General features: G+C 49.1%; 1 protein-coding gene across 10 annotated transcripts in view; it reads right to left on the bottom strand.

Annotated features, from left to right (window-relative positions):
* Positions 1-12,961, bottom strand: part of Sergef (secretion regulating guanine nucleotide exchange factor) — a 217,296-nt gene that overhangs the window by 2,683 nt on the left and 201,652 nt on the right. For 5 of the 10 annotated variants that reach the window (XR_260219.1, XR_001233168.1, XR_001233167.1 and 2 more), the window contains 2 exons: positions 2,363-3,057; positions 72-296 (listed from right to left, as the gene is read on the bottom strand). Coding sequence is in view for 2 of the 10 variants with exons in the window: in XM_005380392.1 (XP_005380449.1) it covers positions 2,738-3,057 (320 nt within the window). In the remaining 8 variants the exon portion in view is untranslated. Of the gene's footprint in view, positions 1-71; positions 297-2,362; positions 3,058-12,377; positions 12,552-12,961 lie in introns of those variants that run through there. The other 5 variants (XM_005380392.1, XM_005380391.1, XR_001233169.1 and 2 more) reach the window with 4 other exon arrangements.

The raw sequence follows: 12,961 nt of genomic DNA on the forward strand, positions 1-12,961 counted from the left end.
CAGAAGTGGAGGACGCTTTGGGCATGGTGAGAAGGCTTTAGAATGGGCCACAGGCCTGGACTCCTACGCACCATGTCATCTAAGTTTGGTTGGATGGCCCTCAGCTCCAGGGGCTGTGGGTAGGAGGTGTGAAGGGCAGATGGGGTATCTGTGGTCAGGAGGGTAGGCAAGATAGAAACGTTCCATCAACATCCAGGACAAGCTGGTCCTTCAACAGTCACTCCAGGGGCCAGGCCAAAGGCCTAGGAAGTCACACTGGAGGCTGCGCCTTTCTTCTGTTCCCTTTCTTCCTTCTCCTGGAGGAGAAACATGAAGGCTAATTTACTTAGTTGATCGTAAAAAATAATTTTTCAAGTTAGCTCCTATGGCTCATTAGCTAACCAGGGGGATGACAGCGCCACTGACTGTCATATAGCTACGATATCCACAGCACAGCTCTCGTGTATATGCTTACCAAAGCGGGGTAAAACAGAAGCTGGAAAGGATGAGAGCATCACAGAGGCCACTCACTTCACCTCTCCACGGTGACCCTGTGGGTGTACAGATGGACTCATCCACTTACTCTTATTGGCCACTTTTGTATCAGGAGTAAACCTTGGTGAAGGGTTCTACAGACCCTGGTCCTGTGCTCACAGAGAGATCATGGCATAGTAAGAATGGGAGCCTGGACATTTACAAAGTCTGAGCATGCTGCAATGCCAGTCACGTCACTCAGAAAAAAATCTGGGAGACACTTATCAACACCTTCTTACTCATCATGTGGCAGGTGCTTTTGGACACTCAGCCGGAGCCAGCGTGAAGTGACTAGGGGAAAGCCCTTGTGCTGACACCGCTGCCAAGAAGGGTGGAATGGAGAACCTGATGTTACCGAGTGGTCGATGGGGTCTCCTCACGCCCACAGCGATTCATTCCTCCATGTGCGGACTATCTGTACTCTGGTGCTTGAAGAAGGATCTGATTCAGTTCGTAGAGAGTGAGGTTCTAGATCAAAGAGCTTAGGGCTGATGCACCCCCTGACCCTGTTTCAGGCTGGGAAGGAACCCTGAGACACTTCTTTCTGATGCTCATAAGGTGGTCTTGGGAGAAGTATAGGATTTAACAGCAGAGAACTTGGAGTTCTGGTCTCTTCCAGCGGGTGCTGGAACAGATAGGAGGGAGCTCTGCACTGCAGTCTTGTGAGAAAGATTGTGCTGGTTCTTTGTGAGCAAAAACTCTTGTCTATGAGGTATGGGCCTGGGTGCTATCCCACTGGGGCTGCTTTCTGCACTGTTGGATCCAGAACACAGCCTTAGGAGAGCGGGTGGTAGCCAGTACCCTTAGGCTTGCTCCAATATGGATCATCTCTGGGCTACCTAAGTGTTCTGTCTGTGTGGGCCTGGTCCCTTTGCAAGACCAGCTCTGAGTGCAGGGGTTGCACTGGCCTGCTGGTTCTTGGAGGTAGGGGACCAAGGGCTTTGCTAGTTATTGCCATATTTGTAGAGTATTTCTAGAATTGGAGCAGGACTCTATGAACCAGTGTTTACGGTATGCCTACGGATGCGAGTGGTCTCTAGGTTCAGGTTGGGGAGCTCAGGCTGGTCCTTAGCCATATTCTCTTAAGCTGAACACCCTTCTAGTCCCAGGGTTATTCTCTATCCTACCCTCATCTAGCTCAGGGCCCAGGCAGGGTCACTTTTAGTCATGACCCAGGGTTTGAAGTGAGTTATATGTCCTTAAGATGGCCCTTTCGCACATGACCAGTAAAAATGTTAAAAACTTTCTCAAGGACCCCCTTGTCAAATGAAAGCCCAATATGGAATATATGGATAAAACCAAAGCTTTGAATAAGGTGGAGTGGGCAATCCAGTCCTTTGTCTACTTAGCCTCCTTTCCCCATAGTCCACAGAAGGCCACTATTCTCAGAAGACTCCAGGGCTCTGAAGAATGCAGGAGAAAGCCACAGGCTGAATGGAGATTAAAGGTTCTTCAGCTTGGATATCTGAGGATTCTGTAAATTCTTAAAGGCACGGGAGCCTAGCTATCACAGACCCAAACTCAGAAGCTGTACTGCCCGGCCATTATGGTCACAGAGGCTGGCTCCAGCATCCTGTCTGGCTTAGATGAAGAACTTAAGTCTTCCAAAGAGTTTCACTGGTTCTAAACTCCTTTGTCTGTCTCAGGGCTCTCCTTCCAGCAGTCTTGGTTTTTTCCCACTTATCCATTTCACTCCCTCACATCTCCACTCCAGAGCCTTCTCTTTTGGCCCTAGTCACCAAAGGTCTTCCTCCCTCCCTCCCTCCCTCCCTCCCTCCCTCCCTCTCTTCTTCCCTCCCTCTCTTCTTCCCTCCCTCTCCAAGTCTCTAGGCAGAGGACCTCAATATACCTGAACACACAAGCTGCCAGCTCTGGGTCCTGAGAAGAAAACCTAAGGATAGGCTTGGGGCTGCTAGAGCCCTGTTTTGCAAACCAAAGGCTGCTGAACTGAAGCAACCACGGGACTGGGGCTGGGTTTTCTGTCTCTGCCAGTCAGGGCAAGGCTGGAGGCTTCCTGTCGGGGTTCTAGCTTTCCGTTCCCTGTGGTGCAGACCTAACCCTCTTCGCCTCATTGAGTAGAAAAGGGTGCCTCCTTGCGCGTGGACATGAGGGGAGCAGCTGCCCATGGTTCTGGTTTGTTGGCTCAGGCCAACCTCACAGCCCAACACAGCGAGCCTCTAGGAAAACTTCTGGTGGGAAAAGCCACTTTATTAAAGGTTCTCTATCACAGTCCCTCGCTTCTGGATTTGTCAGGATGGCTTTGGGTTGAAATTTCTGTCTTTCCTTCCAGTTTCTCTTTGTCCAACGCTTCCTGAGATTCGGTGTCCTCAGCGGCAGAGGGATGGTATGTGACATTGAGATCCTCGCCCAGGGCAGGTTGTCCTGGCAGCTGACACAGGGCGAGGGAGTGGCCAGCCCCACAGCCCACAAGCAGCGCTGGTGCTGACCGCAGGACTTGCACAGGCTTCGGGGTCCAGACGGTGGCTTCAGTGCCATCCCCACACATGCCGTGCTCATTCCAGCCCCAGGAGTAACACGCCCCACCTGTGAAAGAGAGGGAGACACTGTAGAGGGGTTCTGGGGAACAGGGCAGAAAAACACTCACTCCAAGGGTGCAGGTTCCGTCATAGACTACAGTTCACACAAGAAACCATGCAGCACTCAAGCGACTGAAGCAGGAAGATCACTGTGAGTTCAAGGCCAGCCTGGGCTACAAAGTGAGTTCAAGGCCAGCCTGAACTGCATAATGAGACTCTTCCCAAAAAGACAAAAAAAAAAAAGTAGAAGAAACCATGGTTCAGCAGCACTTGGAGGCCTGCTAGCTGTCCCCTCCTGTTCCCATGTCTGCTGCTGTTCCATGATGTTCTGTTCCCACCACCTCGTAGCACTCCGTGCTCAAACCTGGCTTTCCTCCTTGGCCCTTCACTCATGGCCACCTCCACGTGCAACCCCTCGCCAAGACCCAAGGGCCCGGTCTCCAGGAAGATCTCAAAACTTTCCTAGGTCTGTCCCTCTGCACCGCCCTCACCCAGATCACCGTTTCCTCTTGCCTGGCCACAGCAACAGCCAGGTAACTAACGAGGCTGCTCACTGTCCACTTTGATCTTCAGAGGGATCTCTGACAGCTGCAAACCTGATCGCACATGCCTCCCCGCTTAAAACCAACCCTTCGACGACTTTCCCTGGTACTTAGAGAGGCATTTCTCTGGCCTAGGATCTGACACCTATCTTGCTGGTCTTACCCTACACAACTCTTCCCCACCTTCTTTCTCTCTCTCACTGTGTCCCCAAACCCTGGCTTCTTTGAATTCCTCAAGAGTGCCTTGGAAGGCCTTCCTTTCTCTAAAAGTTCCAACTTTTAGGGGTTCCAGTCCTCCTCATGCTTTTCACTCCAGTCTAAATGTTGCCCAGAGGCCAGGTAGTCTGGCCACCCATCCTTGTTAGGCTCTTGTTTTTTTCCTCTACAAGATCACACACTTTGTAGTGATGTACAGTCTGTTTGGTGACCTTTCCCTCTCCCCTCCTCAGCAGCCTATGCTCTGGGGTGAGGAAAGAAGCAGCATATTCTATTGTTCATTCTGTCTCCAGCACAGTGCCTGGAGCTCAGCAAGGAGAAGACCTTACTGTTGGATAGATGAGGGGATGAACAAACACACAGTCACACAGCCAGAAAGTGGCCAGGCCGGCCCTAAGCCCAGGTCACACCAGCCCAGGATGCTTCCGCCCCATCATACCCTCTTCCTAGGTCTTGGGCCCTCTCCTGGGGGCTAAGCTCCCTCAAATTTTTCTGTGGTTGCTTTAATAGTTTCTTCTGGATATAAAAATAATACATCTTCATGCCAAGAAAAAGAAAAAATGGAGAAGAGGATGACTATAAAGTAAAGCAGACCAGCAGACTCTTGCCCACTACTGTGAATATCTTGTATTACCTCTTTCAACCTTTAACTTGTACAACATGTGAATATTTGAATATATTTTTGTCCTGCTTTTATCCATTATATTATAATCCAGATGTTTCCCCACGGAATTGCAAATTATTAAAAAAATAATTTACCTGAAATTTTAATATAGCTCAAAATGCAGAAAGGTACTGAAAGTAATTTAAGAGAAAGACACATAACCTCACCTAAATTAAGAGCACTGACATTGATATTTTTCTGTATTTGTTTCAAATTTTCCTTTAAAAAGTCATAAAGTTTAAGCCCTGCCTCCCACTCTTGCCCCTCCATTCATCTCTCCTTTCCAGAAGTAACCACTATTTTGAAGGTGGTGTACCTTATTTGCACTTACAGTTTTCTACCTGTATGTCCTTAAATATTATGTAATATATTTAGTTTAAAGATTTAAAAAAATAGTATCATTCAAATATATATCTTTTGTGTGACTTGCTCCTTATACTCATTGTTTTAGAAATTTATCTGTGTAGGGTATGGTGGTGCACAACTGTAATCCCAGCACTCAGGAGGCTGAGGCAGGAGGATTGCTATGAGCTTGAGGCCAGCCTGGGCTACATAGTGAGTTCAAGGCCAGCCCGCACTGCATAGTGAGAACCTGTGTCAAAAGACAAAACAAAACAAACAAAAACCAACAAAACAAAGAAAAAAAAAGAAATTTATCTGAGCTGATAGTTAAAGATTTAACTCATTCACTTTAACTGTGCGAATACCTCATTATGTAAAACCATATTCCCTTGGGATGCATAGTTCTTTAATAACAGTTATTAATGCTACTGTGCAATGCAATATCAAATATAATAATCTTATACAACAACAACACTAATATGGTAGCTATGATAAACAGTATTGCAATGAACATCTTTGAAGAGGTCTGAGAAAAGAAAATGGTGTTTTTGTGCAGGGTGATCCCTAGAAGCATCCAAGAGTCAGGGGAATCACATGGTTAATTTTACTCAGTATGGCCAAATAGCATTCCAGAGTGGCTGTAGCATTTATACTCCCATCAGCTGTGGATATGGATTTGCTTCTCTGTGTCTTTGCCTTCAGACACTGGCTATTCTGCTAAGTACATTTAATTAGTTTGCATTTCCCTATCAGTCAGATGGAGCACAGCTTTATATATATTGGTCACACCTTCTTTGCACTGTCTATTTACATTCTTTGCCCATCTTACTCTTGGGTCATTTGCGTTTTTCTTATTGATTCCTAAGTTTTCTTTGTGTATTTTGTTTATATAATTCCCCCTTGTTACGTGCATAGCAAGTGTCTTCTACCAGAAGCCTGTGGTGTCTCCTCACTCTCCTTACCATGCCTTTTGTTATGCAAATTTATTTATAATGGCTGCCTAATTGCCTATTATGAAGATTAAACAATTTACTTAACCTGTTTCCTATTATCAGCTACTTAGGTTGTTTCTAATTTTTCATTATTTTGTATAGCATTGCTATGAACATCTTTATGAATCTTTGTTGCTCTAATTCTTTTCTCAAATTAGATTCTTAGAATGGAAGTTCTTGGTCAAAGGGTATAGACATTACTGAGGCTCCTGAGTACTGTTCTGAGTACCACCAGAATACTTTTGAGAAAAGCCACCTCAACTTCAGCAGTCTTGCTCCTGTATTGCCAGTCTTATTATAATATTTACAGATCTTTTCTAATTTGAAGGCAAAAATGGTACCTTGCTGTTTTAATTTGTACATTAACATTGAAATTGAAAGATAATTCTGTTACTCAGTATTTATATTTCCTCTTTTGTGTATTGTGTTTCATATTCTTTTTCCTGGTTAGCATGAAAGAGTTTAAGTGCTCACACCCTAGAGCCAGGTGACTTGGATTCAAATCCCAGTACTAACACTTATTAGCGGTGGATAGAGGGAGCTGGGGATTTAGCTCAGTGGCACAGCGCCTGCCTGGCAAGTGCAAGGTCATGAGTTCAATTCCCAGTACTGAAAAGAAACAACAAAATGAAAAATATATATATATCATTAACACTTATTAGCTGTGTCCCTGTGAACACTATGAGCTCCCTGTGTCTCACTTGCTTCATCTGTTAAATGAGGACAATAAAATCTTTCTCATACTGTTGTTTCCCAGGATGGATTAAATGAGTAAATATGTGTAAAATACACAGAATAGAACCTGACATAATGTAATACATGAATAGCTACTATTGTTACCTATGAAGCGCTCTGTTGTTTTAAAGATTTTTTTAAGGCTATTAATTCTTTTTCTGTCATACTTGGCATTAATTTTTTCCTCAGTTTGGCTTGAAACTTTGTTTTGGATCTTCTGATATACATGTTTATGATTTTATGGAGTAAAATTGATTGAACTTTTATGCTTCCGTTTCTCCTATTGCTTTTAAGAGTGGAAACTTCCTCTCTGTCCAGATCAGAAAATACTCTTTTTTATTTTCCAATGATTGAGTTTTTAAACCTTTACAGTTAACCAATTACCTACTAAAAATTTGTCTTGCAGACTACACTTTGAGGAGAGGGAGGCTGGCTGGGTCCAGAGATTACCCTGCCCATGCCTTTTCCTTGGCCAGAAGCTCAGGTCTGGGGAAACACAGATGTCTGCACGTTTGGCGGGAGGGAGAGGAAATACACACAGAGAGGATGAGCCCCAGGCCCAGCTCTCGCAGCCAGGCGGGCGCTCGGGCCAGGGTAGAGACAGCAAGGAAGCCTTGGTACCTTCGGGCCCAGTTTGGCACCCGGTGTGGGCTCTGTGCCTGGCCCTGGTGAGTGGCACAGCTGACTGACAGCAGGGATGGAGGTGGGAGGAAGGCAGAGCTGACCTCCCAGCAGGATGCCGCACAACAGGCAGCCCGCTGGTCCCGCTCCTCCTGCCAGAGAGAACCGCTCTAAGGAAGCCATGCTCAGGGCCGGGGAAGCAGGAGGCCCAGGGTCTGGACCTTTACGCCCACTGGGTGGAGAAGCCTGGCAAAGGCCCAGATATCTCTTCCCTAATACTGCCAAAGCAAGCTCACTGTATATGCATTATTTCCAACAACCCTGCGAGGCAGCCCCATTGGATAGATGATCTATAGTTTAAACATGGTTCTAGAACCTGGGAGTGTGGCTCCAGAATGAGCTACATGCTGCATGTGTGTCTAACTTTGCCATGCTTATTCTAGGGCCGGTAGGAAATATTTTAGGTTTGAAGGCCGCATTAGGTCTCTGTCACATACTCTCTGTTTTACAGTTCTTTAAAAGTGATTGCTAGCTTGCAGCATTATTCAGAAACAGGCCACAGGCCAGAGTGGGTTGTGATTGGCTGACCCCTGGCACGTACCTCTGGACCAAGCTGGCCTGTCCTGGGTGCCCTCACCATACGGCAGTGAAGTAAAGGCACTTAGGTCCCGATTACCTCACCTTTTCCAAGAGGGTTAATGCTGATGTCCAGTGCCTGACACCTGGTGACAGCTCACATCCACGTGGGAAGCACAGCACTGGGAGGGGAGGAAAAAGCAAGGGAGCCACATCTGTGGCAAAAGCACAGTGGGGAGGGAGGGGCCCCTGGAATGACAAGAAGTGTGGAGTCTCAAACACACTGACAATGACCAGGCGCTAGGGTCAGAAGGCAAGGGAGTGGCTGTCCCCTTGGCAGGAAGACTGCGGCAGGGCACGTAAGTTGTGTGCCCCTCCAACGTTTTAGAACGGGCATCACCCATATAAGCAGAACTCAAGGCCATCAGATGGGGTATGGTGAAGACAGAAAGTGCTCTGGCTTGGCAAGAGGCTTTCATGCGGGCTGTTCTCAGGCAGGAGGCAGAGGAAGGAGAGTGGCTGCAGGGAGCCTCTCTGCAAGCCAGCTGGAGTTGGGAACATCCAGTTTTCAAAGCAGGTGGGTGGGAGGATGCTCCCAGCTCTATACAGGGCTCTCTGCAGTGTGCCTGGCCCCTCCAGGTCCTGTAGGATACTGAAATCCCACCTGGTTGACAGAGAGAGGATGGCTCAAGGGCAGTGCGTGCAAGGCTTGTGGTTACCAAGGGGTTGCCCAGCCCTTTGAAGTAAAGGCTCTGTGCCCACGAGGCTCGGGATAGCTGCGAGAAGTGATGGAGCCCCCAGTCAGCACACACGTATAGGCCTCAGAGCCCTGCAGGGAGCACGGCCTCAGCACCGGCAGGGTCCTTGGCACTGGACACAAGGCCCAAATCGGTCCAGACCTTGGACCATGTGCCTGAGCTTCCTGGAAACCTGGGTCTTCTGGAGCCGGGGCTGCAGCCCAGGGTTTGGGAGTGGGCAGCACCTCTGCTGGAGGGCCTTGCTGAGGACAGACAAACATGATGTGTGGGCAGAACCTCCTATCCCCTGAGCCACTGAACTTAGACATTCCCCATCTCTTCTGCAGCTGGGTGTGGCCAATGAGGTTCAAACTGAGTGTTCTGTAGCAGCCCACTGGACCCTTCCTTAAAAGAGAGATGGCACATGCCTTTTGCTACCTCTTTCCTCTTCCATGCTTTCCCTGGAATGTAGCTGTGATAGCAGGAATTCTAGCCACTATCCCTACCCATGAAGATGAAGGCTGCTACCTTGGGATGGTGCTTCTTAATGTTATGCAAATGTCATCTTAATCCTCACAGCAGCCCTGAGAGCTTACCATTTCCAATTTATAGATGAGGTTGCTTGGCTCAAGGAGGTAAAATAAAGTCATCTGAGGTCACATATCCAGTCTAGTGAGGGCCAGACCCAAGGGTCCCCAAACCTCAGGCGCCTTCACTAGTTCTCCCTGCGGGAGATGGTGACAGAGCCCCAAGAATCTGGTGTGTTCAGTGTGCTATTTAATAGTCGGGTCAAGTCCCGCTTTCTTAAAACATTCCTTTTATGAATACTTGGAGGACCCCCCAATCTTGTGTGACGACAAACAGGGCTTCAGTGATCACCATGATGCAACTGCCAGCAGTTCCCGTACTCATCTTCTCGCACGGTTGTCTTCCCCAGTGGCCTGGGGCCCTAGGGACACAGAAGGCATCTTTCCCTTCTCTGGGTCTTGTGTCTAGTGCAGGGTCTAAGCCAGACAAGGAGCCCACATGGCTCACGTGGCCAAGAGCAGGACCACAGAAACAGTCTGGGTGAATCAGGGAGCAGGCAGCAAGCCAAGGAAAGGGGGATGAGCCCCAGAGGGACAGACCACAGAGAGCCGTGAGTACCAAGCTATGGGCCTAGACTTGGGGTCATAGGTGGTGGGAACAGGAAGTGTTGCCTGGGAAGACCTAGGCAGTTTGTTTTCACCTGGCTGGAGAGCTGCATGGAAGGGCATGCATCACTCTGAGACTGGGTGCTATTAACCTTGTTCCTAGGCCTGGCTTCACCTCCTGCTCTGTGGCCAGAGCCACTCCAAAGTGGAGAGCTGTAAGTTGTCCCTGGTCACAGTGACACAGGAGAGGAGCAGCTCCTGGAGGAAATGGCTCTGGGTCGATGGCTCCACGGGGCCTGACTGGGCGAAAGGCACTGTCAGTGTTGGCTCTCCCGTGATTAGCCCATCCATCACTTCCCAGGGCCAACAGTGCCCTCAAAGCAGGAGCTGGGTAGCAGGAAGAAGCCATTCCTGCACCAGGAATTTCTCCAGAGATGACTGGGTTTGTGGCATGGACTGTTGTGGGAAGGGTATTTGGGAGCAGGGTGGCCAAGGGTCCCCTGCAGACCAAAACCCATGAAGCCCTGAGAAAAGGTGAGGGGAGAGAGGGAGGCGAGGAGTCCAGTGAGGAGGCTGTGGCTGTCCACCAGGTAAGGAAAGATGTGGGCCCTGGGAAAGAAAGGATTTAGGGAGATGATGTTCAGAACACAGCAGGATATGGCCACTGCTCACCAGCACCATTGCCAGTCTCTCACTGGTAGTCTTTCTTTTTTTTTTTTCTGGTACCAGGAATCGAACTCATGACCTCACCCTTGCCAGGCAGGCGCTGTGCTGCTGAGCTAAATCCCCAGCCCCTCAATGGTAGTCCTGTAAGAGCTTCGCAACTGTTCTCTGTTGCCTCTCCACCCTTGTAGCCCCCTACATGCAGCTTGAGTGATCCTGTTAAAAGTTAAGTTGGACATAGCACTGCTCTGTTCCGAACTCTCCAGGGGCTTCTCCTCAGACAACATGTCCTATTGTGTTCTATCCTGGTGACACTAACACAGTGACACTAACTTCCTTACAGTTCCTCCAACAGTTCTCACCTCAGGACCTTTGCATTTGGTGTTCCTGCCTTGCCCCGATTTATCTAGCGCACCCGACAAAACAAAGGCTCCTTGAGAGTGGGAACCCTGTCTCTAACCCAGCACCTGAAGCACTGCATGGCACATATTAGTGTTCAATAAATACTGTGTATGTGACTGAGTGAATAAATGAATGGCTAGTGAGGGCCAAAAGAGAATTCATGGAGGTGGGGAGAAGCCATGGATCGGCCAATCAAGATCACTACCAGGAAGAACTCTGTAATGACTGGTAACCTGTGGCGGAATGCAGCCGTTGCCCCCAGCTGGTGGAGACAGAGGCTGGGATGAAACAAATCAAAAGTCATCCTGGTCTTGGAGAGCTGAAGTGGTGGTGTGGGACAGCATGGCAGTGTGCAAGAGAGACAACACAGGAGGTGGAGGCGGACGAGCAGAGGGAGGAATGTTTCTGAGGCTGGCTCCTTGCAGCCAGACAGAGCAGCAGCCTTGGTTCAGGGGGTGAACAGAAAAGCACCCCGCTGATGGGTTTGATGCTGCAAAGCTGGGGCCTGCTCTAGAGCCTCTTCTCGATCCCGCTGCTCCAGACGTTGTCCAGTGCTCTCTTTGACAGCTCTCTGTGCCCAGGAGGAAAGTGACCCACAGCAAGGCAATGCCGATGTGCCAGAGGTGCCTGCTGCCCTCAAACTGCCCTCCACTGCCCCTCCTGTATCATAGCAGCATCTCATCTGGCAGCTGGGGCTGCTCAGTAAGGAGGGCATTTGGATCAGCCCCTCATGGAAGAAAACGCTGAGTCTGGAGGAGGTTCCCAAAAGAGGCGGAGGTCAGCGCTCCTCCAGCCGAGAGCAGGAGGTGCTGAGACTGCAGTGGACACATTTCCTTAGTCACCTGCAGGGAGAGCGTGCTATGGCACATTGGCTCCACTGGGTGTCTATTCTTAGATCTAGGGAGCTGCGGATGACGGATTTAGAACTTACAAGGTGGAAACGTGTCGGCCTGTTTTATAAACAACTGAAATCCTCCCTGTAGACTGCCTTTCTGAATTCGGTGTTTAGTCAGAACTGCCAGCTTTCTGGGCCTATTGGCTGCCCTGGGAGAAGGAACAGGAAAGGACATTAACCCTCTCAGGGCCTCCTGTGATTATACGTGATTCCCTGGGCTTCCATATGACCCATCTCACTCAGTGCAGCAGCCTGGGATGAAGGCGTTCTGCTGACACACTATGATGAAGACGGCGGGGCTGGGGAGACCCAGAAGCCAGCACAGCGTGTGAGGTGGAGCAAGCACAAGCCTGTGGACCAGCACGTTTGATGTGGAGCCCAGCCCTGCCTCAGCACTGCCCCAGGTCACACCCGCTGCTGTGGAGTTTAGGTCTGCTGCCTCTGTGCGACCCAAGCCCACATAACACCCTCAAACTGTTTCCACACGACCAGCTCTGCTGTGTCTCCCTTGCTGATGTTTCAGACCTGGCTGGAACTTCCAAGTTGTCTCTACTTAGCGTCATCTCATTAACAGTGACCTTAGAGGGACATTAGCAAGGGACAGGGGCACAGATACAGCAGCTGGATGGCTGCCATTCCTGGAGGCTGGTCACTGCAGAGGTCTCCTTACACTGTTTTTCCTCAGCCTATCTGGGGCTCATCAGCATGCAGGAGAAGAGGCTGGGGGATCAGAGCCATTGTGGGGAGGGGGTAAGAAGAATCCACACACAGAAGATGACTGGAGTTCACATGGGAAGGAAGGCGCAAACCTGAGATGGGATTTCCCTGGGGCTCTCAGCCACTGAATAAATACCCAGAGGATCTGCTGTTGCGCTTGGTGCAGTCCAGTCCAATCCCTCGGTGTACTCTCTAGGCCCCAAGCACAAGCGCTAGGCTGTGGGGCTGAGTATCCCTCCCAGTGACAGAGCGGGGAGATGAGTGCCCTGGAAAGGTAAACCCAGAGAGGCCATGCAGAATAAAATTTTAGTGAATTTCACATCAATAACAATTATAGTATAGCATATTTATTATCTAGTGTATTCACATTAATATATTCTTTACCTCTTAAATATTTAGACTATTTTTCTTTTTAGAGAATGTTTAGGTTCACAGGAAAATTGTACAGGAGGTACAAACAGCTCCCTACCCCTCCCTGCTCACAGCCCCCCTCACTCTCGCCTATCCAGGGCCAGAGGGGTCATTTGTTCCCCCTGATGCTCCAACACTAACGTGTCATTACTGTTCAGTGTGCAGTTTACATTAGGGGCCACCTGTGGTGGGGGCAGCCTATGGCTTTTGGCACATGGATGATGATATGTATGTTTGCACCGTTAGAGCAAAGACTGAGCATCCT

This window comes from Chinchilla lanigera, unplaced genomic scaffold, assembly GCF_000276665.1.
Source record: "Chinchilla lanigera isolate Chin_1 unplaced genomic scaffold, ChiLan1.0 scaffold00013, whole genome shotgun sequence".
Classification (NCBI taxonomy): Eukaryota; Metazoa; Chordata; class Mammalia; order Rodentia; family Chinchillidae; genus Chinchilla; species Chinchilla lanigera.